This window comes from Phacochoerus africanus, chromosome 16, assembly GCF_016906955.1.
Source record: "Phacochoerus africanus isolate WHEZ1 chromosome 16, ROS_Pafr_v1, whole genome shotgun sequence".
Taxonomy (NCBI): Eukaryota; Metazoa; Chordata; class Mammalia; order Artiodactyla; family Suidae; genus Phacochoerus; species Phacochoerus africanus.
Window position 1 is genome coordinate 43,646,135 of NC_062559.1, and position 27,221 is coordinate 43,673,355.

Genomic DNA, 27,221 nt, shown 5'->3' on the forward strand with positions numbered 1-27,221 from the left:
GTGGTGGCCAGTGTACTTGGCGGCACATCCAGTCCACACAGAAGAAACTGTTTTCTAAAGGAGGGCAGAGTTTTTATGAGGAAGAGGATGGGGAGCGCCTGGTGTGCAGACACAAAGCGGTAACAACTGCAGCTTCCTAACTGTGCTTTTCTAAAACAAACATTAACTGTTTTAGTTCTTACACTACCCACAACTGAAAAAATGGTGAAAAGAATAACCACAGTCCTTTGAGTAGGAGGGAAGATCAAGCTAGGATTTCAACATTTCCACGGATAATCTACAGAGGGAATGACAGAGAGCTGGCCACTTGCCTCTCTTGGATTTCCTGCAAACAATTCATTTCTTTTTAATTTAGAATTTTAAACAGCTCAGGGAGCATGAGGAATTATTTCTGAAGGAACCAACAATTCCAGAAAGGTCTTCGACAAGTCGTTGCATGGACAAGAATCAAAGCAAGCAAAGGGCAACAAATGTAACTTTTGTATTCAACTAGTTGTTAGGCAATGAGGAGTTAAAACAGTATTTAATGGAGGAAAGTAGCTATTAAACAGATTTGAGACAATGATTACCAAATGCAGCTAATTTCTGGGAAACTGTTTTGGCTTCGTCACAGAAGTCGTTCACCAGAATCTTCATCTCTCTCCCAGCTCTGCTGACTTCTACAAAGAGGGATGTTCTGATCCATGGGTTCTTTGTCTCCATCTTCTAGACCTGTGCAGATTCTGTCCATTTATGGGAATCAGACTCTGGGCAGAAAAGCAGGACATAGCAATCAAACCACACCCTTGCCCTCCGTAATAAGACCTGCCATCATTAGAGAGCCTGAAGGCAGTTCCCAGTTGGATTCTCCAGAAGCAGGCATTGAGGCAGAGTTTGGGGTATAAGATGTTTATCAGGGATTAACACCTGAGAAAGTAAGGGACAGGAAGCAGAACTGTCAGAGGAGGAAATCAAACTGTGATAGCGGCCTGCTGAACTTTGGCCAACCCGGGAGGGCACGCCAGAGAGATTGGTTTCCATCAGATCATCTTCCGTCATACAGAAGTGGTCAGACCTTTCTACCCTTCCCTTCACTTAGTCCCCAAATGTGGGATGCCCCAGAAAGGGCATCATTCGGGGAAAGGCCGTGCTCTGCAGCCAAGGCAGACCCTGAGGGAGCTGACAGCTGGAAGTTGTCTACTGACTAGACTCCCTCCAGCTGGACCCCCAAGTCCATCCTTGAAAGGGATCTGATGATACACCTTCTGTGTCTACCACAAAGGCCACTCAGATAATGTAGTCAGAAGTTCTTGGCGTTTTCAGGGGGTAGAAAGCAGCAGAAACGAGTGGTTTGCCTGAGACCACATGGATATTGGCCTTCCTTTGTTTGCCTAATGTAATCTTTTGCTTAAGCTCTCAGTGTAATTATTTCTTCTATCTACTTTAGGATGATGACTCCACCTTATTTTTCAATTTACATCAAGATTCTAAGATAGGGGAGTTCCCGTCGTGGCTCAGTGGTAGTGAAACCATCTAGTACCCATGAGGATATGGGTTTCATCCCTGGCTTTGTTCAGTGGGTTGGGGATCCGGTGTTGCCATGAGCTGTGGTGTAGGTCACAGACACAGCTCAGATCTGGTGTTGCTGTGGCTGTGGTGTAGGCTGGTGGCTACAGCTCCAATTTGACCCCTATCCTGGGAACTTCCATATGCTGCAGGTGCAGCCCTCAAAAGACAAAAAAAAAAAAAAAAAAAGATTCCAAGGTAGGAACAACAGATCTTTTGGGGAAGAGTCAGTAAATAACATCCTTTTTTTCAGTTATTACAAAAGAAGAAATTGCTCCAGAACTTACTGGTTTAACACAACGGCAATGTATTATTTCCCACAACTGTGTGGGTGGAATGGGCTCACAGGGTCATTGTCCTGAATGGGGTAGGCTGAGGTCACACATGGCAGCTGCAATCAGCTGAGAGTTTAGCTAAAGGAGGGACATCCAGAGTGATCACCTCTCCTCTAGAGCTTTTTACACGTGACCTCTACCTATGCAGGGCCCCGGTCTGGACTTCACAGCATGGTGGCAGGTCTCCTAAGTTGAGAAGCAAAAGACACCCATCCTTTTAAGCCCAAGGTTCAAAAGTCCCAGAATATTATTTCTGGGGCATTCTCTTGGTCAAAGCAAATCACAGAGCACAACCAGACTCCTCTTGATGGCAAGAATGACAAAGAATTTGGAACCATCCATATCCAAACCGATGTCTCTCAACCTTTGCAAATATAGATTCCCAAGGCCTGTTTCCAGATATTCTGACCCTGTTGGTCTGGGGTAGACCTGAGCATCAATGTTTATGCTCCTTAAGGAATTTCATATGCAGCTAGTTTGGGAGAACCCTAAACTGTAATGTCTTCTGTTCCTCTTTTGATACTGAAATAGCTTCCATCTCTCAGTGTGGCTCATGTTTGGATAAACTTCCATTCTGACACCTACAATAGAGTTCTAAATCCTGACCTATTTTACTTACCTATAGGCCAACTAGAAACCTAAGAACATAGTTTTACTCTTAACAAACCAGCCATTGATCTGAAGCATCACCTTTAGAAAAGCGTCCTCTAGTCAACAGTATTTCCTGGTGTGGCTCTGGGTCTCTGAAATCCTCAGCCAGAACCTTTAACTAAATGTTAAACCTCAGTTCCCTGCCATGCATTGTAGGTTTACAAGTGGTCTTTGTTCTCTTGAAACACTGATAGACCCTTGGTAACTTAGACTCATAGAAAAAAGCTTTTATTTACTCAAAACATTAGCTTCCTTTTCCCAGCAGAGTTCTGTCCTGTACTGAAATGATGTGGTCCTTGTGTGCAAAGCCTTCAGCTAGTAGTGTGTCTTTGTTACTCTCCAACGAAGATACAACTGGATCAAGCCAGGTCTCCACAAACATTATTGGGTGATATCGCAGCAAAGATGTTGCCCACCATTCACAGTGAATTTGTTTCTGGATGTTAATTATTGATCAAACACTGTCATGGACTGATTCAATTAGTCCCATGTCAAAGCAAAGATAAAAATGCAGTGATTTAGACTGAAGCCTTATCGGGTAAGCTTAGCACTTCCATTGGGTGATCATTAGGTTATTTAACAGATTCTTAACCTGGTGTAAGGGTTTGTGGTTAGGATTCAAGGGGTCAATGAACTTAGAAGGGAAAAAAATTGCACCTTTATTTTCCCTCACCACTAACTGAAACACCATTTCCTTCCATTATGAATTATGAAATTTAGCATTTCCTTCCATTATGAATGTAGGCAACAAACCACAGCAGTGTTAACGGTGCCATTGACCTTGTCGCCGTAGAAAGCAGAGATGTTTTCATGTCGAAGACAGGTGCTGTTGCAGGATGCTTAGGACCATCACTACTTCAAGGTTACATCAGTTATCAGACCCACGGTTTGCTCTTTTGCGTGTGTTCATATAGAAGTCTGTTATGTTGCCATTTCACAAATTCATGTTTAACTGTTTTGATCATTTCAATGTAATGGCTTCATTTGTAATCTATACTGTATATATATTATGCATACACGATGATATATGATACCATTATATATATATATACACACATATCTATATGACTCATATATCTAAAAACATTCTGAGAGGTGTCTGTAGGCTACGCTAATACCCGTAAGAGTCCACGGCACAAGAAAGATGAAGAATCCATGTGTTAGACTATTTGAGTTGGTGAGGATAATGTATAGCCCCTCCTCAACCCAAAGCATGGACCATCTTTGGTGAACTCAGACTGAGAAGTGATGAGCTTGAATTTTACTTCTTGTTTATTACCTTGATGATTCTCGCTGCTTCCATTATGACCTTGCTCAAGTGCCCTTATATTACAGGGATTAAGAGAATGGGTACTGGGTTAGACCTGGGTTAGCTAACCCAGCTCCATCGCTTACCAGCTGTGCGACCTTGGGCAAGTTACTTTATCTCTCCAAGAGGTTCCTCATCTGTGAAGTGGGGATGATATTAATACCTGCCTCTCTCACAGAAGGATTAATTATTAGGGCTAGTTAAAGTAATGTTTATGTATGACTTGACACTCTGCCTGGCACCTAGTAAGCATGTAATAAATATTTATTTTTATTGCCTTTATTGACCTTTCCTAGCACGAATCTGTTTTTTTGTTTTTGTCTTTTGTCTTTTTAGGTCCCCACCCACGGCATACGGAGGTTCCCAGGTTAGGGGTCCAATAGGAGCTACACCTGCCAGCCTACACCACAGACGCAGCAACTCGGGATCTGAGCCGTGTCTCCAACCTACAGCTCACAGTAATACCAGGCTCTTAACCCGCTGAGTAAGGCCAGGGATCGAACCTGTGTCCTCACGGACACCAGTCAGATTCATTTCCCGCTGAGCCACGATGGGGAACTCCACATGAATCTGTTTTCATAGGGCAGGTTCCCTCCAACCCCATCTAATAGGTCCTTAAGAATGCTCATGTCTTAAAGGCTCAGACAGTAAAAACAGGCTGAGAATGATTCATCAGATAGACCTAGAACAACTGCAGTTGTATCTAGTTTTCACTTCACCGTGACAAGGAAACTGTCTTGGTGAGAGATGGAAGACGTAGAGGGGCGGGGAGGAGTTCCACATTTTGCTGCATGACGGTCTAACAATAGCAAAAAAAAAAAAAAAAGGCGCTACATTGAGTGATGAGATGTTTCTAAGGCATTGAGGCCCTTTTAGCATAACGATAATTTGAAACATCCCTGTTGACAATAAATGAAGCATCCAGCCTTTATGCTTTTGTTCTGGTTTTCATTTTTTTCCCATTTGTACTGAGCTTCTAACATAGAAAAGGGAAGAAAGGAAATATAGGAGCTTAGATTGAGAGAGCAAAAAATAATCTAGCCAAACCAAAAAACCAAATGTTTGGCACCTTCTTGCTCTTCTGCTGTCCAGCATGGAGATGTGGGTGTTTATTTTTGTTCCTCAATTTATTTTTCTATGCAGCAACCGGAGTCCCAAGGTTTCCATTCTGGCACCAGCTCTGTGTCTTGGAGTCCCTTGCCAGAGGGGGACTTCCCACTGCTGCCTTTGTTTCGATTCAATTGCTTCTCCGTAGCCTCCTCACTTACTGTTTTTAGCCATATGGTCCATCTCATCATCTCTGTGTTGGGCAAAAGGAAAACACACAACAGAGAACATATTAAATTTCTCAAAGAATCATTTTTGTGAGTTTGGCAGCATTAGTAGGTGGGGTTTTTTCCTTTTCTTTTTAAATTAAAAATTGAATAATAACCAAAAGTGTATACCATACTTGTATAAGATAAAACAAATGATCATAAATGAATATTCTTGTGCTTACTAGTCATTTGGCCTGCCCTCCCAATCCCATCCCCTTTCCTCATTGGCCCTGAAAGTAAACCACTGCCTTGGATTTTGCTTTTATCATCTTTTTGCTTTTTAAAAAATTAATAGTCTTACTACACATATACACCTCCATAAATGATATTTTACTTTTCATGTTTAGTTTTATATAAAAGGAATCATTCTGTACGTATTTTGGAATAACATATTTTTGCTCGTCAGTACTTTGAGATTGATCTATGTTGATACATTCAAAACTGTGCTTTGTTCTTTTTCATTACTGCTTAGGATTCCATTGTATGATTATATCTTTCATCTGTTTCATTGCTGATGGACATTCGGATTGTTTTCAGGTCCTTGCTACTACAGATACCGCTGCTATGAACAGTCTTGCACATATCTCCTTGTGCTTGTGTGTAAGAGTTTCTTGAAGAATAATGCCTCGAGGTGCAATGGATGTGTTCACAGAGCTTGAGCATCTTCAGTTTCCTTAGATAAAGCCAAACTGTTTTCCGGATTGATTGTATTTTTTTCCAGTAACATAAAAGAGTTCTGGTTATTCCACTATTTCACCAACTCTTGGACTTGTCTTTGGGCATCTTCCACCTGGGCTTGTTCAGTGGAAGGAGGTGTAATGTCCTTTCCCATGTCTTACTTTCATGGTCTGAGTTCTTTTTCTCTTTCCATCTTTCCCATCTTCTTCTCTGGCTACCATCAGATTGAAAGACTGCAGCATCTACACCCAGCGAAAGGCATATCAGTGTTGGTGCTGCTTTGGTTGTGTAGATGCACTTTTCTTTTTGGGTATCTTGTGCTGAGGTTGGCTATCAAAATATCCAGCTGAAAAAAATTAGAAACGTATTTCTTCAGCACTTTTCACTGCAGCTTACCAACAGCGGCTTGGTATAAGACAACTAATAAGAGAGTATGCCTGGATTTGCATAGACCATAGGAGAAGAACCTAAATCTTTTTCTAACATAGCACAAGTCCCCTCATTCCCATCACTCTTCCACTGAAACAAGGAAGTGAAGATTTTTAGTCAATCTCTTTGCTGTGAGTCTTACCAGAAAATTGACTAGTAATTGGCAAATACTACTCGCTCAGCTTTTTAGCTAGCATTTCTAACATCTGCTTTATTTTATTATTTTATTTTATTTTATTTATTTTGCTTTTTGGGGCCGCACCTACTGCTTATGGAGGTCCCCAGGCTAGGGGTCCAATCGGAGCTACAGCTGCTAGCCTACGCCACAGCCACAGCCATGTAGGATCCAAGCCGTGTCTGTGACCTACCTCACACCTCACGGTAATGCTGGATCCTTAACCCACTGAGCGAGGCCAGGGACCGAACCCTCAACCTCATGGTTCCTAGTCGGATTCGTTTCCACTGTGCCACGCACGACAGGAACTCCTCATATCTGCTTTATAGTAACTTTCTCGCTGACTGATTTTACTCACTTCCTAGCGCTTGACACAGAAACCACAAAGAACTACCTAAAAAAGGAAAACACTGATTTTACACACCAGTAAAAAAGTACAACATTTTGAGGAAATTTTAAAAAAAGCCCAAAAAACCCAGTGGCTACCCTACATTGTAAATTCTAAAATGAAACCATTTTTGCCTTGTGGCGTTTTAGGAAAAGACATACATTTAAAAGATGCCATTCAAGAACACTCTGAATATGTGTTTCAGGTCATCGATGAGGCTTTTTTCCTTCTACAGCAGACTCTTCAGCGAGTCTCAACTCGTCTCCTTCGCTCTAATCTATCCTTCGTGTCTCTGTGCTTTTTCCAAAGTGCAAGTCCGGTCGTGTTTTTTCCTTGTTGAAAACTTCTCACTAAACTCGCTGTGACCTGAAGAAGAAAGTCTGAACTTTTGAACAGAGAAGAGTCGAGATATTTGATCTGGCCTTGGCTTCCTTCCCCAACCTGAACTCTCACCTGCCCTCCTTCTCAGTCAGAATCCTGAAAAAACAAAACACCTTTACAATTCCCAAACACACCTCACTTTTCTGTCAGCCATCGGTTCCCATGGGAGTCCCTGCCCTTTTCTTACAAGGCTCGTCCTGCTCCTCTGACTGCCTGGAAAAGCCCCATTTGCCTTTGGATCCATTACCTCCAGGAATCCCTTCTGTCAGGATACCCCCTTTTCAGCATCTCTCTCTTTGTACGTGGTACCTGTGGCGGGTACCACACGGGGGGTTTCATTTAACTCTCCAATCGCCTTCCTCCCCTATTCAACACGGAGCTCCTTGAGGGCAGGAATACTGTACGACATCTGCTTGTGCAAACCCCTTAGCACAGTTCCTGGCACTCAGTAGATGTTCAGGGAATTAGAATTAAAATCAAATTGGCCCTGACCCTAGGCCTAGACCCCTCTCATTTGTCTGTGTCTTCAAATACTGCAGTTCTCAAGGAATGCAGTGACCGCTTACCATTTGTACACACCAGAATGGCTTCTAGGAAATAGACTAGACATGTTGAGATAATGAATAGTTCCAAACAATTCCCATCAAACGAAAGGATGCATTGTTTATGTCAGCCAAAGACTATTTCCTTTCTGTGTTACATAAGAGAAAAAGGGAGGAATAGTCTGGGAAACAAATTTATGGAAGGAGTTGTAGAAATCTGATTATCTCAGTGGCTGACTGGAGTGTCCTCCCCTTTAAAAAAAATTGACTTCTCAGTATTTGAGGGTTTTTTTTCCCTTTTCTTAAAAAAAAAAAAAAAAAGACACAGCTTGCTTCCTGAAAACAAAGGAAATAACAAACAATAGCAACTCCCAATTTTACTCTGATTATTTGCCAAGAGTCCTCTTAGTTCATGTGGTTCTGTTTCATTAGAGAGGCCTGATTAGCATAAAAAGAATGCTTCTAAATTAAGCTACCCAAATATGCACTTAGTTAATACTCAGGGAGCTAATTTATTGTATTATTTAAAATATAAATTGGATAGCAGAGCTATTTGCTGAGGTATAACAGCTAACCAATGATGCATAATTTTCTCTTAGCTGTTGAGTGGTTTTTAATAATCTATTGAAATTTAACAGAGAACCATTTCATTATGGGAAGTGAATAAATGCTAAGAAGGCTAACGTTTAAAGTATAATCTGCACATGGAGAATGGGTTTTAAAAATTAATGATCTTTGAGGAACAAAGAGGGAATTGGGGTTTGCTTTTTAAACAGTACCTTCTTGTTGTTTTAATTGGAAGTGAAACCAGATTCACACATTTGTTCGTGTGAATGTTAAATGCAGCCAAACAACAAACAAGCTGTAAGATAGAGGCAGGTAGGGAAACGGGCAGCATGAAGGAACAAAATAAGGTTGTGTTGCAATATTGACACGTTGTCATCTGGACTAAGGACACTATTTTTTCCTGGCACTGCCTTTGGTTTAGTAGTAAAGACAGCGTGCCTTGTTTTATTCTAACAAATGACATCATGAAAATGTGGCACCTTTTGGCATGTTTTGTATCCCAAATTCCAGGAACCTGGGGACATCTGTGGGTCTGGGGTCCCCTTAGGCTGTGTGGGTCAGGAACTTGGTTCCTCTCTGGCTGCAGAGTTGTCCCAGACTACCTTTGGGTCTGGGACAGGGGGTGTCTCAGGGGCTCTGATACACGCAGAAGGATCCTGACAACATGTTGGTATGGTTTTGAAACTATCCCTGCCAATAATACTAGAACTCAGTGGGGACATGTCAGAATGGAAGCAAACAACAGGACCTTCTTATCTTCCTGCAAATATTTGAAACCCAGCCCATCTCATATCCTGAGCCAAGGTTTCAGAGAAGATTTGGACTTTATAATTTATCCATTTGGATGGATGGTCCTTTGATTCATTTGGGGAAAGAAGACTGCCCTACCATGTTCCCCCCAGGAGAGCCAAAATCAGAGAAGCCATGGTCTGAGGGTAAACTGGCTGGGAGGGAGAGGAGTTGATGGGCTGCAATATTTGCCAATTTCCGTGGTATAAATACTCCCACAGTGGCTGATCTCACACTCCCAGCGTGACTTCGCCAGATGTGGAGGGGGGCAGCAACATGCACAATCTGATCTCCTGAGCCAGTGGGAAAGCACTCCAGCACACCACTGTGAGAGCCATCCTGCACTCCTGTTTGCAGGAAGCAGAATTTGGGTCGGTGGGCTGGCTCTTATTTTCATGTTACCCAGAAGACAGTGAGCCAGGAGCTAAGTCCTCACAACGCTGCTGGCAGAGAGCATTGGCTGCTCTAACCTCAGCCCTCTCCTCCCCTCCTCTCATTCTCGCGTCCAAAAGAAGCCTGAAAATGGACATTACAAAGCTAGATACTGAGTAAGGGTCGGGACGGAACTGGATAGTGCTCTTCCTCTTTCTGTGGCCATCCTATATACAAAACGGGACATGGAGGGGGTCAAGTTTTGATTACGTTTTAACTGCATCAAATCCTGTGTTGTAAGGTGGGTTCTTAAAAGGGAAAAAAGGCAGAACGGCTTTTTGCCATTTTGCTAAAACAAGTAAGGGCTTGCTTGCTTGACATTTCTGTGTGGGGAGAGCAGGGTGTTTGGCATGGCATGTGGTGAAAGGTGGTGGAGGGAAAGAAAGGGATGGATCCTGGTGTTGGCAAAGCTTAAGGGATCCAGTTCACGCTAGAGTTAAGCATAGTGACAGAAGTTTGATCTCTTATTCAAGTTGCTTTCTTACTGTAATTGGGACTGTCTTTCCCATGGGAAGGAAGGATTCATAGCATGGAAATGAAAGAAGCCTAGAAGAGAAATATTTCCCCTTCTAAAGAAAATATTATGATCTTTCTTTCTGAAAAAGTATGGTATTGAAATTTACAGTTATTAGTAACTTCTGCTCTTTCTCTGCTCTCAAAGGGAAAAAATATTCCTTTGACCATAAAAATTCAGAGAATAATAGTATGATGACCTGTGGTTGAGGGTTTATTGTTTGCCTATATGGTACTTAGTGCAGGCTTAAAGTGTGGACTGAGTGCCATGGAACGTTTTATATGCATTCTTTCTTTGAATTCTCACAGAAAGCTGAATATTCTTAGAGTGACTTATCATCCCAGACGGCCTAGCACTTTTTCAGTGTTACCACCAAAATTCTACGTTCCCAGAAAGTCCTCAGACCTGGGCAAACTGGGACAACTGGTCGCCCTTTCTTATCTCCATTTTACAGGTGGGAACAGAGCAGCAGTTAAGGCAGCGTCACAGAGCAGGGCTTACATCTCCATCTGCTGCATCCTGAGTCCGTGCCCCTAATCACCGGGCCCAGTCACTTCCTGCGACACTGACCTGTGCTTTTAGGTTCCCGTTGATCATAGTAACCAAGGAAAGAGGAGGCTCTGACCTTGGCCGTTCGTTCCGACGTTGCTGAAATTAACACAGAGATCCTTGGAGTTGATATAGAGGAAATTTCCATGACTTTTTTTTTTTTAATTAGACACATTCAGAGCACACCGAAGCATCTGATTTGGTGAGATGAGACAAGAGATTTGATCAAAAGGTCTTCACCTCTTAAACATTCATTCTGTACATTTTAAAAAGAAGGAGTTTGCTATTTGATCACAAGATTTCTCCTACTTGGAAAAATTCCCTGTCAGAAGTCTGTTTTTCATGCCACACAGAAACGTCTCTATCATTTAATTTCATAAATTTTTATCCCATCTATTCATTGGGGGTCATAACACTTTTTTAAAAAAAATTACTATCCTCTTGTTCATAATATATTATTTTATTATCTATTCTTTTAGTGTTTACCCAGAGATTATAACACACATCCTGATTTAAGAGAGATGGCTTTGAAAATAATGTCTATCATTTTCCAGATGTATTACCTTATAATAGTTTAACTTGATTTATGCCACCTTTTGTGCCACTGTTGTCTTTTTTGAAGGGAGGGGAATGTGATAGGCATTTTTATTGGCTAATTTTTTATTTTTCACAAATTTTAAAAAGCGATTGACGTACAGTTGATTTACAGTATTGTGTTAATTTCTTCTGTTGGCAAAGTGATTCGGTCACATGTATATATTCTTATTCATGTTCTTTTCCATTATGGTTTGTTGTCTTTTTTTTTTTTTAACTTCTCCATAGTCCAGTCTCCACAGAATATTACGGTTACTGATGTTCATTTATTTTTTACTCACAGATGTAAATGATCTGTTGCTTTCATTCTCCTCTGTATTTTCCCACCTTTCCTTTAGGGATACTTTGCCTTCTGAACGTTTTTTTTTTGCTTTTAGTGCAAGTCTGCTGGCAAGACTTTTTTTTCCAGTTTTTTATTTCCTTGAAAATATCTTATGAGGTCACTTCTGTAGGAATTGTAGGTTGCCATTGTTTTCCTTCTGAACTTTATTTATTTATTTATTTATTTTGTCTTTTTAGAGCCCCACCCTCGGCATATAGAGGTTCCCAAGCTAGGGGTCCAATCAGAGCGACAGCTGCCAGCCTACACCACAGCCACAGCCACATGGGATCCAAGCCATGTCTGTGACTTACACCACAGCTCAGATCCTTAACCCACTGAGCAAGGCCAGGGATCGAACCCACAACTTCATAGTTCCTAGTCAGATTCGTTAACCACCGAGCAACAACGGGAACTCCTTCCTTCTGAACTTTAAATATCGTATATTTCACTGTCTCCTAGTTTCCATTGACTAGTCGGCCTTCTTGTTTCTTGAAGGTATTGAAAGCACTGTTCCTTTTTCTCTAACAGCTTTAAGATTTCCCTGTCTTTGGTTTTAGCAGCATACTTTGGGAAGACAGCAAGTGCTTCATGGGCTGGGCCAGGAGTCAGAGTGCAGGAGTATGACTGGAGGCACAGCCTTGGACAAGTAACATAACCTTTCTGAGCCTTAGTTTCTTTTTTTCTTTCTTTTTTCTTTTTGTCTTGTCTTTTTAGGGCCACACCTGCGGCATATGGAGGTTCACAAGCTAGGGGTCCAATCAGAGCTGTAGCCACTGGCCTGTGCCACGGCCACAGCAACACCAGATCCGAGCCGCGTCTGCGACCTACACTACAGCTCACAGCAACGCCAGAGCCCTAACCCACGGAGAAAGGCCAGGGATCGAACCCACAACCTCACAGATCCTAGTTGGATTCATTTCCTCTGCACCACAATGGGAACTCTTTTTTTTTTTTTTTTCTTTAGCCTTAGTTTCTTTAACCGTAAGTTCTGTTTAGCTTTTCTTCCTTTCACCTGTCACTTTTTTTTTCATGGCTTCTTGACCATAAAAGCTTAGAAATTGGTGAATTTCCTAAAAAGAAAAGCAACACAAAATGGTAACCTCCCTTATCTGGAATTCTCTTTCCTCCATGATTTGGGCCTCTCAAGACCTGGTTGCTTTCGGATACTTTTAAAGAGCTTCCTTTTCTTTTTAATTCAGCTTTATTCTTGTTCTTACTAGAGTGGGGTGGTTTGACACATGCTGTTATTGTGTCATAATCAAAAGTGAAAGTCCTGTATTATGATATTGTTACAATGATTGAGTAAGGGGGTGCATCTAAGAAGCTCCTTGGGAACTGTAAGGTGGCATCAAAGCAAGGCAGTGACCACTCTAGAAATGATACCGCAATGGCTACATTTAGGTTGGCGCACACACCTTTTCCCTCTTATTCAGTGATCATTTGCTACTCGAGAACTTAGTGGTAAATCCGAAGGAGGAGTTTCCCCGAAAACTGGGATCTGTGGGAGCAACTCTGAACCTTGATCTTGGCTTTTTGTTTTTGAAAGTGACTTGCCAGGCTCTTTGTTAGGAGGCGGCTGCTAGCAAGCTTTGGCTTATTTCTATTCTCATTCCCAAGTACCATTCTTTGTAGGATATATATACTTTTTATTTTGTCTTTTAGGGCCACACCCGCAGCACATGGAGGTTCCCAGGCTAGGGGGCGAATTGGAGCTGTAGCTGCTGGCCTACACCACAGCCATAGCAACGTGGGATCCGAGCCGTGTCTGAGACCTACACCACAGCTCACGGCAACGCCAGATCCTTTAATCCACTGAAAGAGGCCGGGGATCAAGCCTGCATCCTCATGGATACTAGTCAGATTCATTTCTGCTGAGCCATGACAGGAACCTCTTTGTAGAATATTTTTTATCTGAGTGCATGTTTATTTTATTTCTACTCATGGTGAGTATCTGAGAGCTAAAAGGCAAGAGTTTGTAAATGTGGAATGGAATAAAAAATAATGAAAGCACTTCACTGTAAACCAGCAACTGTAACCAACATGATTCCCTTGAGTGTCTGCATCATTCTGGAGTAGAAAACAAGGACAATAAGTCTATCCTATGTCACCTGCCTCCAACACCTGCTTCTGTCATAGGCCTCTTTCTTATTTCTTGGTTTAATAACATCACTTCTTTCAAAGCTGCACACGTCAGAAGCCCGACATGGAAAGGATGTTTGTGGGGTGGTGGTGGTGGGGTGCTTTCACTTACTTTTACATCTGATTTAAATCTGATTAATTACTAATTTTATTGTTTCCACCCAACATCCCTCTTCCCCTCCCTTGCTCACCATGTGTCCTTTGAGCCTGCGTCATGTCTTCCCTGTTCAGCCAGTCTCCTACTTTGCCTCCTTCCAGTATCATTTCCTTCCAATTCAGTCTCCTCATTAAGTATTAAATCATCTTTCTTTCTTGGTCTTATGTCTTTTTAGGGCCACACCCGTGGCATATGGAAGTTCCCAGGCTAGGTGTCCAATAGGAGCTACAGCCACGGGCCTACGCCATAGCCACAGCAATGACAAATCTGAGCCAAGTCTGCAACCTACACCACAGTTCATGGCTGCACCAGATCCTTAACCCACTGAGTGAGGCCAGGGATCGAACCCGAAACCTCATGGTTCCTAGTCGGATTCGTTTCTGCTGTGCCACGACAGGAACTCCTGAATCATCTTTCTATAATGCAAATCTGAGCACATCACTATGTTGCTTAAAACCCTCAAGGATATATCCAGAATAGGGAAACTGAGAGAGAGAGAGAAAGTAGGCTTGTGATTGCCAGGGGCTGGCTGGAGAGGGGAATTGGAAAGTGGTTGTTGATAGATTCAGGGGTTAGAGATTCAGGGTTTCAGGATTGCTAAGGGATAGTGGTGATGGTTGCACAACATTGCGAGTGTACTCAGTGCTACTGAATTGTTCACTGTGAAAGGGTTAGAATGGTAATGTTATGTTGTGTGTATTTTCACACACACATACCCTTATAGGATAAGGTCTGTGCATCCCAGCAGCATGCCATATGGGGTTTACCTGCTCAGTTGTCTTTTCTGCTTTTCCTCTAACTCTCCATAACTGGAAGCTCTTGGAGATTACTGCATGTGCCATGCATTTTCACGCCCTGCTGCTTTTGAACTCTGCATCCTGTCTTTTGTGCATCTCTCCCTCCCTGCCCCACCCCCACATTGTCTGTCCAGGGATCTGCTCCTCCGGGACCCCTAGGATGTCTCCCCTGACACATCTATATCAACCCACCCATTGTGAATTTCCCTCTTTATTTTGTCATCTCAAAAGGCACCCCTGGGAAACCTTTATTGCCAGGTCTCTGTTTCTAGTTCCAGGGAGAAGTGTACTGTTTTCTAAAAACTAAAGTGGAATGAAGCTTTAAAGTAGTCGGTATAACTCTTCTAAAATTCATGACACAGTTGTGAACCCTGAAACATCTGGAACATATGAGTTTAAGGGTTTCAGCTCTACTATAGACACACCCAAAATATACAGTTTCTGGTGAGGAGACCATTTCTCTCCAGAGAGCCTTGAGATTAATCTTTCACATTTAAATATGTAATCATGGCCCTTTCACATGTTTTCACCTCTAAAAACTGGAGTGGTTTGTGTCCTGGAGAGTGGTGAGTAGCTTTGCGATAAACAACAGAGTGGTTGATATTTTTTCATTACCCATAAATTTTTTCTTTTTTTTTTGTCTTTTTGCCATTTCTTGGGCCGCTCCCTCGGCATATGGAGGTTCCCAGGCTAGGAGTCCAATCGGAGCTGTAGCCACCGGCCTACGCCAGAGCCACAGCAACATGGAATCCGAGCCGTGTCTGAGACCTACACCACAGCTCACGACAACACCGGATCCTTAACCCGCTGAGCGAGGCCAGGGATCGAACCCACAACCTCACGGTTCCCAGTCGGATTCGTTAACCACTGTGCCACAATGGGAGCTCCATAAATTTATTTTTGAGGTTAACATCATAAAATACCGTACGGGGACCCACTGGAGAACACATACTGTGAGAATTTTGTGGCATATTAAAGACTTGGTTCCTAAATGAGCTTTTCTTCCCAGTCGTTTTTTTCTTTTTCTTTCTTTTTCGGGCTATACCTGCAGTATATGGAATTTCCCAGGCTACGAGTCCAATTGGAGCTGCAGCTGCAGACCTACACCACAGCCACAGCAACACAGGATCCAAGCCATGTCTGTGACCTATACCACGGCTCATAGCAATGCCAGATCCTTAACCCACTGAACAAGGCTAGGGATCCAACCTACATCCTCATGGATACTAGTTGGGTTTAAGAACCTCCTGAGCCCCAACAGGACCTCCTCTTTCCAGTTCTAATGACACCATTTATGATGTCATTTGGTCATTACATATGGTAGCTCAGAATTAGGCCTGGGATCAGACAAGTCACTGAGAATAAGAATTATAACACATGGAGTTCCCGTTGTGGCACATCGGAAACGAATCCGACTAGGAACCATGAGGTTGCGGGTTCCATCCCTGGCCTTGCTCAGGTTAAGGATCCGGCATTGCCGTGAGCTGTGGTGTAGGTCTCAGACACGGCTCGGATCCCGTGTTGCTGTGGCTGTGGTGTAGGCCAGGGGCTACAGGTCTGGTTAGACCCCTAGCCTGGGAACCTCCATATGCTGCGGGTGCGGCCCTAAAAAGACAAACAAACAAAAAAAGAATTATAACACCCAACCCCTGTTATCTCTTCTTCACTACTTGATTATCATGGACAGAGAGGGTGTGTGTGTGTGTGTGTGTGTAAACTATAGGAGAGCAGATCAGGAAAAAACCACTAAGGTGAGGTCATGAGTGGATGGTAAACAGATTTCTCTTTGTATTCTCTCTTGATATAAAAAGAGAACTGCTTGGTTTGTGACAAAATAGAAAGTTCCTTTAAACAGTGGTCTGCAAAGAGTAGTCTTTGGACCAACAGCACCAGTATTACTTTGGAATTGCTAGAAATGCAAATTCTTTAGGCCTGGCCTAGACCTTCAGAATTGGAAGGTCTAGGGATGGGGGCCCAGCAGTGTGATTTAAGGAGCTCAGGTATTTTTACGCACGTTCAAGTCTGAGAACCACTGTTTTAAAAAAACTCACTTAAACCAAGGTTTTTTGATGGGAATGTAGGAAAAAAATGTTCTAGGTTATTTAGGATGAAGCAAGGTTTTTTTTTGTTTGTTTGTTTTTTTTAAATGTCTTTCCTAGGGCAGCACCCGCGGCATATGGAGGTTCCCAGGCTAGGGGTCTAATCGGAGCTGTGGCCTCCAGCCTACGCCGCAGCCACAGCAATGCAGGATCCTTAACCCACTAAGCGGGGCGAAGGATCAAACCCACAACCTCATGATTCCTAGTTGGATTTGTTTCCGTTGTGCCTGGACGGGAACTCCTGAATGAAGTGTTTTGACCTTGGATTTTGAACAGAGGTAATTATTGGAAGAAAAATTATAATAGCTAATCTTTCTTTCTTTTTCTCTCGTCTTTTTTTAAGGCTGCACCTGAGGCATATGGAGGTTCCCATATGCCAAATTGGCTAGGGGTCAAATCAGAGCTGTAGCTGCCGGCCTACGCCACAGCCACAGCAACACCCGATCCTGAGCCGTGTCTGTAACCTACACCACAGCTCTCGGCAACACTGGATCCTTAACCCACTGAGCAAGGCCAGGGATCAAACCTGCATCCTTGTAGATGCCAGTCAGATTCGTTTCCGCTGAGCCACAACTCCACAATGGCTAACATTTCTTAAATACTAATCCAGGCCAGGCATTGTGCCAAATGTTCCTTGGATATTATTTCATTAATTCCTTACACAACTGCCCAGGACATACTCTTTCATTCCCCTTTATACAGGTAAGGAAGCTGAAACTCAGAGAGGTTAAGTTACTTGTCTAAGGTCACACAGCTTGCCTGTGTTCCTGGAGTCATGCTCCTGCATTCTGACTCCCGAGCCCAGGCCGTCAAGTACTATGCTAGCTCCCCATTAGTGGCAGCTCTGTTCCAGGAGGCAGGATGACCTTTAGCTCTTGTGTATTCGGTCTATTACCATTCTGGACGATTGCTGCCAAAGTCATTTCCAGCCAAAGCAGCTGTGATTTCTCATAAACATGACTTCCTTAAGTGTCCTCAGCTGAGCTGAAACTGCACAGAAATCACTCATCAGATTCCTGCCAAGGCCAAAGAATTGGATGGGAAGCTACAGGAAGAGAATTCTAGCTTGGGATTGGGTGGTGGTGGTGGGGCAGCAAAAGTGTTCCTCCAGAGTCACACACAGGGACTCTTGTCATAGATTTGTTTACTTTTGGTCCGTGACCAGTGGGACATGTTGGGTTTCCAGATGCAAGCTCAAACACAAACGCTAGATGGGCCCCACTGTCATTGCCTGAGGCACAGATGACAGTTGATAGAAGGTAGCATAAAGCAGATGTCCCCAAAGGCATATGAGGGGTAACTCCAATCTCACAGTCCTTACCTGCCTCACTCAGAGCACTGTTGGGAGGCAGGTGGAATGTTCTGTGACTAAGCCATAAAGTTCCATTCGAAGTGAGAAGTTACTGTGTAAGTACTATAATGTGATTCAAAACACTGGTGCTTGCATGAGAGGCCAGGATTCTAGCTAATTCCCCCACTTAACAATTGTATGACTTAGATAAGCCACCTAAATAGCTCCAAAGAGCTCAGTCACCTGGATGCTGCTGTGAAAGGTGCTCTCTGCCATTGTTCAGTGCACAACCTCTACAGCAGTGCACTGCAAAGTAAAATCCATCTAATGTTGATCCATTTGCCTTGCAGCAAAGTTGGAAGATGGTGGATGTTGGGATGTGGGTTAATATAATCCACACACTATGTAAATATATATGGGTTTTGTTTTTCTTTCCTGCTTCAGTTGCCTTCAGATTGAGGGAGGCACAACAAGGCCAGGGTTGGTGAACATGGTCCTTAATTGCTGATTGTGATTCAGCCACTACAAGTCACTGAATGTGAGTGTGTGTTCACTCACTTCATTCACTACTCAGCTCCTGTCCATTCTCCACACGGGCTCCTGTCCATTCTCCACATGGGCAAGAAGCTCTCTTGCATGCAGCTTCCCAACATGAAGGCCTGCCCTTGTCCTCTCCTTGGGACATTTGCTGAAACCAAAGACTTTGCAAGTGCAGAGACGAGACCCCTTCTTAGCAGCCAGGTGTAAGGGGGTCCCTTATGTCTGAACTCACCTCAACTATAGAGTTTTAAGGATGCTTTATGCATCCCAAGAGGTGGGACACATGGGACCCATGGATATCCAAACTTGGTAAGTTTACCCTTATGTGGTTTCCATCATATGTTAATTTTACCTAAAATCTGGGAGGAGATGTACTGATATCCCTATTTTACTTTGAAATGTGTCAAAAATATAAGGTGGATTAATGGATAGTGAAATCGGTATGTTAAAAAATGAGTAAAGGGAGTAGTCATTAGAATGTCGGTATATATGTAAATTCTAACAAATTTCCTGTGTGTTTGAAAATGTTTCATAAAATACTGGAGGAAATAGAATGTTCTAACTCTTTGCTACTCAAAAAAAAAAAATGGCCTTTTAAAATTTCAGTGTCAAGGATTTCTTTTTTGTTGTTGTCTTACTTTCTTGGAGAATCAAAATATCCCCTTTATTCATAGAAAAGGCTAAGGTGGAAGGTATAGCTTAGTATGAGGGCCAAGTGAACAGGCTAGTAAGGATGGAATTAGGCAGATACTCCCCCCAGTTGCAGGCAGAGCTGGCGCTGGTTAAGTTTCCCAACCTCAGGAGCCTAACCAGGTAAGAATGATGGCCTAGCATGGAGGGCAGGAAAAAGACAGGAAAATTTCCAGTTTTATAAACGTGAAAGATGAATGGAGAGATGAATACAGATAATACCATTTATAATGAATGGTGAATACACCATTTTAAAACTCTCTTACCTTAAGGTACCTATTATTAATGCTATCAAAAAGCAGAGCAGGAGTTCCCGTCGTGGCGCAGTGGTTAACGAATCCGACTAGGAACCATGAGGTTGCGGGTTCGGTCCCTGCCCTTGCTCAGTGGGTTAACGATCCGGCGTTGCCGTGAGCTGTGGTGTAGGTTGCAGACGCGGCTCAGATCCCGAGTTGCTGGGGCTCTGGCGTAGGCTGGTGGCTACAGCTCCGATTCGACCCCTAGCCTGGGAACCTCCATATGCCGCGGGAGCGGCCCAAGAAATAACAACAGCAACAACAACAACTACAACAACAACAAAAAAGACAAAAAAAAAAAAAAAAAAGCAGAGCATCAGTTTGTGTCTACTAACCCCAAATTCCCAGGCTTTCCCACACCCTCCCCCTTGGCAGAGAGGTCCTACTGCACAGCATAGGGAACTATATCCAGTCTCTTGGGATAGGCTATTATGAAAGATAATATAAGAAAAGGAATATATATATATGACTGGGTCACTTGTGGTACGGCACAGCATTGTAATATCACCTATAGTTTTAAAAAAAAGTGTAAAAAAAAAAAAAAACAAAAAAAAAAGCAATCAGCGTCTCCAAAGGCATGAATTGATAGAATATATTCATTTCATGTAAGCTTTAGGAATACTTTAATCCAAATAGAACTTCCCAGGTATTTAGAATATCCAATTTTGTAAATTTCAGCTTCTCTCTTGTCTTTCCTCTTGAAGGTGATTGTTCGGGGTGGAGGACACATTTTACCCTATGACCAGCCTTTGCGATCTTTTGACATGATTAATCGATTCGTTTTTGAAAGAGGATGGGATCCTTATTGATGGAGAAGCTACTTGCCTAAACGAGTTTTAATGGGTTTTAATCTTTGAAAAGAAATTTTTCAAAACTGAAAATGTCGCATAAATTAAAAAACTATCTTTTTAAATCGGCAAAATATTTCTCATCAATAAAAATTATGCTTGAAAAAAATGAGGTTCTCGTTTGGGGGGAAATTGTTCACCACAAAATTCACTGTAAGAAAACGCTGTTAGCATGAATCTATGAATCTAACATCTTTCCTATTTATGTACCTTGTGCTCACATCGTCTAATAATTGTACTGTAAATTTGGCTTTTTCCACATCATTTCCCCCTCATATCACCCATCTATTAATTGGCTCCCTGGGGAACTAGATTTCAAAAGTCAAAGCCTATTCTCTCTGCAAATATTTTCTTGAGGTCTTTTAATTTCTCATTTTATGCCTGATTTCATTCAGGGTTGAGATCTTCCTTTCTGTTTTTATACATGTTGCTCATGTTTCCCATTTATTAGAAGACCTCAAGTCAAACATTCTTATCAAAAGCTAATTTTAAGTATTGCAAAAAATAAACTGGGAGAAGTGTGCACAGTTTCGCATATGACCCCACCTACAAGTTAAAACAGTTGCATTTGGTCCCAGCCAATAAATGTAGTGGAAAGGGTACCAGCTGTGGCTGGAAGATCTGGGTTTCGTCCCAGATGTGTCACACGGGTCTCCTCACTGTGCCAGCCTCCCCAAGTCTCAAAGACGAAAGCCAGAAGAGATTTCTGCCGTTCCTCCCAGCTCATATGTCGTCATACAGACCGTTTCATCAGGGAGCTGTGAGATGACACACTCAGGTGTCCTCATTTTCATAGGTTCCATTTTGCATCACCTACTTACTAAAATTGCTTTGTAACCCTCCAATCAGTGCCTGCTCGCTTTGGTGCTCATTCGGGAGCACACACAGAGCCATGAAAAACTTGAGACATCCGATATGCATGTCCTCAGCTGAGGTCAGATGAGGTTGAGGCTACACAGCCTTCTCGTTTTCAGCCTTCCTACTGTAAACAAGTGTCCTTTTGGCAGTCTACTGAGTGCCACATTTTTCTGTATCTTCTTGCTTTTTGTTGATTTTATTGTTTAAAAGGGCCCCCAAGCCTAGTGCTGAAGTGCTGACTAGCGTTCTGGAGCACAGGAAGACCCTGGTGTGACCTGGGGGAAAAGATGTGTGTTGGATAAACTTCCTTCACGCGTGAGTCAGATGCTGTTGGCTATGAGGTCGGTATTATCGACGCGACAATATATGCTAGATAAGATTTCTTTAATACACATAAAACAAGGTCATGTATTGAGCAGCTGACCAAAATGTGGTGCTCAGAGGCTAGGAGGAACCCAATCCTGGGTTTCCCTGTGAGCAATGGTTCAGTACTCGAATTCATTGTTTAGGGATACGTTATATAAAGTATCTACAGCGAACAGAGAGAATAAACTATTTCTTTTTTCAAACCCGAAACCTCATGATTTCTAGTCGGATTCGTTTCAGCTGCGCCACAACAGGAACTCCCCCCCAAATTTTTTTTTTGCCACGCCCACAGCATGTGGGTTTCTGGGCCATGGACTGAACCCATGTCGCAGCAGTAACAACGCCAGATCCTTAACCTGCTGTGCCATCAGGGGATTCTAACAATTTTTTAAAGTATATTTTGATTTTTATACAATTTTGTGCCTAGGTGACACACACACACACACATACATTAAACATCTGGTCCAGAATCTCAGAGAAAGAACTGCCCCTTGGGTCATTTTGCTGTGGAAGCAGAGCCCAGAAGGTAGGCCTATGGACTAAGTCTGCTCAGCAGAAAGCCAGAAGGAGAGTGTTTGGGTTCCCTGGGCAGCCTGGCAGTGAAGAGAAGATGGTGCCAAAAATTCAAGAAAAGGGGAGATTTGAGGAGATAAAAAGAGGGAGACTTGGAGTTCCCATTGTGGCTCAGCAGTAACAAACCTGACTAGTATCCATAGGGATGTGGGTTTGATCCCTGGCCTCGCTGAGTGGGTTAAGGGTCCAGTGTTGCCGTGAGCTGTGGTGGAGGTCTCAGGTGCGGCTCGATCTCATATTGTGCAGCCCTAAAAAGAAAAAAGAGAAAAAAAAAGAGGGAGACTGGCCACATGTTGGCTGAGACCAGAGAAATTTAGACATTTAGAAATTCTGTGGAATCTGGAACTAGGAGCAATATTCGCCCTGACCTCCCTGCCCCAACTCTGCAGGAAGTAGGGCAGAGGGAGGCTTGCCGAATGGTGGTGTTGCACTGGGGTAGGGGGCGTGGGGGAAGTGAGGTGATTTGACTTTGGGTTGTAAAGGGGCAGAAAAGCACTTCTGTTGCAATGGGAGTCCATGGAGTAGGGCGGGAAGGCCCAGCCTCAGACTCTAAGAACGTGTGAAACAGGCCCCCCCCGGAGGTTCATTTTAGCCGCAGACACCCAATTCTGTGAAATCAGAGGTAATGAGAACAGCTATCCTTTGTAAGCCCCTAAAATCTACCATATATTCACCAAGACATCACTGGGTAGACGGTGTTCCCATTCCAGAGGACTCATGCCAGTTCACGCACACAAAGAGGCTTGCCTGAGTTTCTACAGCCAATGGCAGAGACGGTTCAGATTCAAACCTAGCTGTCTCATTAAACTCTACCCTCTTTCCCCAGAGCAGGCATCCTGCCTCCTGACCCCGAAGCTCCTCTCACCGCATGACAGCCACGGATAAGCATCAGGCGACCTCATTTGGGGTTAGGGTTTGTACCAGCCTGAAAAATGTGCTTTAGGAGTTCCCGTTGTGGCTCATTGGTAATGAACTGGACTACGAGGAATCGGGTTCGATCCTTGGCCTCGCTCGGTGGGGGTTAAGGATCTCCCATTGCTGTGGCTGTGGTGTAGGCTGGCAGCTACAGTTCCACGTCTAGTCTCTGAACATCCATATGCCGTGGGTGCAGCCCTAAAATGCCAAAAAAAAAAAAAGGCTTTATTTTGAACTACATAAATCATATTATTGGAAACTAGATGTACAATCGGCTCCACCCAAGAGGAACGAGTGTAAATTTGGATCGTGATTCTCTGGAAGTACTAAGAGCTTTCATTTAACTATTTATTTATGATGTAAAGTTCTTCAGCCACCAAAACCCTGGTAGATAAAGCCGGAAAGCCAAGACAGATCTCAGGACCAACTGCTTGACTGGAGCCCTGATTGTCTTTTTTTTTTTGTTGTTATTTTTTTGGGAAAGTCCACATTCCCATCCTTTCTTCTTGTGAATGACAAGACCCTGCCTCTTCCCGCGGATGATGTATGAGCCGTGGCTGTGTCGATCTTTAGGCCAGGTAAGCCCCCGATTCTAAGCTTGGAAACCCCTTCTTTCTTCATGCTGAGCCCTTGCGGGACTGGCTGCAAAGCTGAGTGACCTCGGCCCGCTCGACTCCACTGCCACGCCGGAAGTTTGTACCCTGGGATGAAATACTGCTACCTGCACAGATGTGTTTATGTTTTCTTGCATACTGTAATGGTGATTGCTGTTATAATTTGGAAGATTTAAAAAACATTCAGAAAACAAACGGGAGAGTGATGGGTTCTGTTGCCCCTGAGACACCAAGCTTAGGGATTGAAAGCAGGCTGTTGTGATTTATATCCGCTCAACCCCAGGGAAAGACATCTGTTCAATCATTTGAAGGCGAGTGTTGGCAACTTCAGGAGTGTGACGTGGGCTGTGTGCATTTCCCCCGGCTCTACAACTGAGTAGAAGAAGCCAGGCCTGTGGTTGCTGTTCAAACGGATGGAACAGGAAAACTCCTTGCATCTAGCCAGATCTTTGGGGTCCACGTTAATCTTTTTCTTAAATCTTTTATTTGCAAATTGTTGGTTGCAAAAGTTAAGTAGAAACATCCCCTCCCCAACCCCATGCCATACCCAGCGGTGTCCGCTGATAACTCACCCCAGGCTGAGGGAGGGTGGGCTACTCTGAACTCTGTGCCACTACGACTGCCCTCATTGGGGGGAGACCATGACCCCCCCAAACCAAACCAAAACAAGGTGTCTCTAGAAAAAAGGAAGCCTGGATGGTGGGCAGCCAAGAGCCAAAAAAAATGTTCACCATACGCACAAGTCAGAGCTCAGGAGAAAGATTAAAGCCAGCCTCTACACTTTGACATGTGGTGGGCACATGCATTGGTAATTTTCCTAATTTCCCAATGCATATTTATAATCAAGACTAACATACATCTAATAGTCTTTGTGGATCCTTTAAATGGTCTTACATGAACCCAAGGGGAAGAAGAAAGGAAGTCCCTGAGAGAACTGAGAAGGGGGGAGGAGGAGTGCTGTGTAAGGGACAGGAAAACGCAGATACCCACATCAGCATGAGTATTCGAAATCCCCCTGGATTCCTGGTCCAATCCTGGTTTCCATCATGGTTGCACCTGGATGCATCGTATTAAAGTCTCCCGTGTGACAGGAACTGTTCTGGATGCTAAAGACACAGAGATAACTGTGGCCCACTCCCCTGCCCCTGAGACCCTCTAGAAGGAAGGTGGGTGACAACCACACAATTAACTAGAGTCCCAGAGCGGGGTTTTTTTGTTTCTTTTTTTTTTGTTTGTTTGTTTGTTTTTGTCTTTTTAGGGCTGCACACACAGTATATGGAAGTTCCCAGGCCAGGGATTGAATCAGAGCTGCAGTTGGCAGCTTATACTACAGCCACGGCAACGACCAATCTGAGCCACGGCTGTGAGCTACACCACAGCTCATGACAATGCTAGATCCTTAACTGACTAAGCAAGGCCAGAGATCGAACCTATGTCCTCGTGGATACTAATCGGGTTCATTTCTGCTGAGCCACAATGGGAACTCCTGGAGTGCTCTGAGAGCAGAGACCAGGGAGTGATGAATGACTCCTAGGAAGAAGGAATTTTCCAAACTGAGGGGTAGCAGGGAGGAAGCCTAGAGCATGCGTGGGTGTGCCTGGGAAAAGGTGGGGCTCTGAGCGGACCCACGGTCTGCCTTCTCCTCTCTCATGTTTATCTCCCCACCTCTGACAGTTCAATTATTTTGTTGCAAAACCTGAATTCTCAAAGGAATTCACTCTAAACTTCTATAATGGAAAAAGTAGAACTGATTCCCATCCATACTCAATGGATCTGAATAACCCCCCCCCCCACAACAACAACAACGTTTTGTTTTTCCATCTTTTCTCTGCAGAGTCGGGGAAAGATCTAGAAGGCCATCTCCCTGCAGGTCTATCCATCAGCAGGCTTTGGTGGCATGTGAAATGGCACTTCTTTAGTAAAATCCTCACATGCACCACAGCAACATACTGGGACAGGCTGTCTTTTTACCAGTTTCCCATCTCCCCTGGGAAGAGAAACATCCCTTAAGGAGGTCATTTTGAAAAGGTCCCATAGTGTGACTCACTGGAGGGACATGCCGAAGGCTTGGGGGCAAAAATAAACAAAAGTGAAAAAATACGTCCGTTCTATCCCCAAAAAAGGCTGGGAGCGGTGTTGCCCTGGACATGTGACGCTGATCTAGGGGAGGATTTTGTTTAGTAAGTGAGGCAGCTTGTTCAGGGGGAACTTTCACTGGCACATACGTTCCAGGGTAGGGCTGTGAGGGATCTCTAGTAAGACACGGCTCCCTGCAATCAGCTCCTCTGCCCCTGAAAACCCAACACTTATTAGGCTGGACAGCACTGTAAGTGTTCTAGTTTCTTAAGCACTGAAACATGCAGTTCTCTTTTGGCCTCTTAAGGGAGCCAAAACTCCAGGGAGCTTTGCTTCTAGATCATACCCCTCCCTTGTTGGGTTCCAGAGAGTAAAAAAAGATGCACCAGCCCAGGGAGCATGTGATTCTGAACCCCAATTCCAAATTTTCTGAGATTTCCAACTTTTGAGTGGATTTTTTTTTTTCCTCCCTGGACAGGAGTAGAGTTAAAAAAAAAAAAAAGTTAATAGTCACATATTCAATTTGGAAACATCACAAAGAGGAGAAAAAGAATTCAGTAATCTTGGAGCTCCCATTGTGGCTCAGTGGGTTAAGAACCCAACAGAGTGTCCATGAGGATGTGAGTTCAATCCCTGGCCCTGCCTGGGGGGGTTAAGGATCCAGTGTTGCCACAAGCTGTGGTGTAGGTTGCAGATGTGACTCAGATCCAGTGTTGCCGTGGCTGTGGTGTAGGCTGGCAGCTGCAGCTCTGATTCGACCCCTAAGCCCTGAGAATTTCCATATGCCGTGGGTGTGGTTATAAAAAAAGAAAAGAAAGAAAAAAGAATTCTGTAAATCTTGAGTTATTAGGATACACGTGGTTATGAAAACTGGAATTGGATGGTTTAAAAGCACCAGTGCCAGCAATTCCCATGGACGTGTTTTCTTGGTGAAGACAACACCGATAAGATTGAAACTGCTCAGAGGTTCGTGCTGTTATTTCCTATTTCTCATTCCACACAAATCCCTAAATTTCCAACAGAGGTGCTATCAAATAAAAGCCAGAGATGAGATCTAGGGACAGGGGAGGCATGGAAAACCTCAGCAAAGACCAAAAGGAGGTAAGTAGAGGTGGGTTCCTGAACCACCCGAGGGCAGCATGAGGCGCCTGCCCCAGTGAGATGGATGTGAGGGTCCCCCTGTCTCCCCTGCTCCCCTTGTAGATGCAACAGTGGCCTGGAATCTACAAGGGCCGCTGGTCATTGTGATGAGCTCTCTCTCCCGCTCTGTCCAAAGCCACTGAGTAAAGAAAGCAACTTGGCATTAGGAGTGGAGAGCAGGTGACGTTGGGCCTCCCTGGGGACAGCTGTTCCACACCAGGAAAGACAGCACAGGAGCTGGGACTGTTGGCAACAGACAGTTGCTACTTTCCCGTGTTTATGATGTTGAGGGAGTCTGGCATCTTA

General features: G+C 43.7%; 1 protein-coding gene and 1 long non-coding RNA gene across 7 annotated transcripts in view; one reads left to right on the forward strand and one right to left on the reverse strand.

The window, feature by feature from the left end:
- CPVL (carboxypeptidase vitellogenic like) overlaps window positions 1-23,154 on the forward strand; it is a 129,386-nt gene extending 106,232 nt beyond the window's left edge. For 4 of the 5 annotated variants that reach the window (XM_047763733.1, XM_047763729.1, XM_047763731.1 and 1 more), the window contains one exon: window positions 20,230-20,473. In XM_047763733.1, the coding sequence (XP_047619689.1) occupies window positions 20,230-20,334 (105 nt within the window). In that variant the 3' untranslated portion in view covers window positions 20,335-20,473. Of the gene's footprint in view, window positions 1-20,229; window positions 20,474-22,996 lie in introns of those variants that run through there. The other variant, XM_047763730.1, reaches the window with a different exon arrangement.
- Window positions 1-27,221, reverse strand: part of LOC125117690 (uncharacterized) — a 61,614-nt gene that overhangs the window by 2,093 nt on the left and 32,300 nt on the right. Inside the window, exons 1-3 of one of the 2 annotated variants that reach the window (XR_007132687.1) lie at window positions 22,297-22,320; window positions 4,910-5,140; window positions 570-746 (exon numbers count right to left, since the gene is read on the reverse strand). This is a non-coding gene — a long non-coding RNA (uncharacterized LOC125117690). Of the gene's footprint in view, window positions 1-569; window positions 747-4,909; window positions 5,141-22,296; window positions 22,321-27,221 lie in introns of those variants that run through there. The other variant, XR_007132686.1, reaches the window with a different exon arrangement.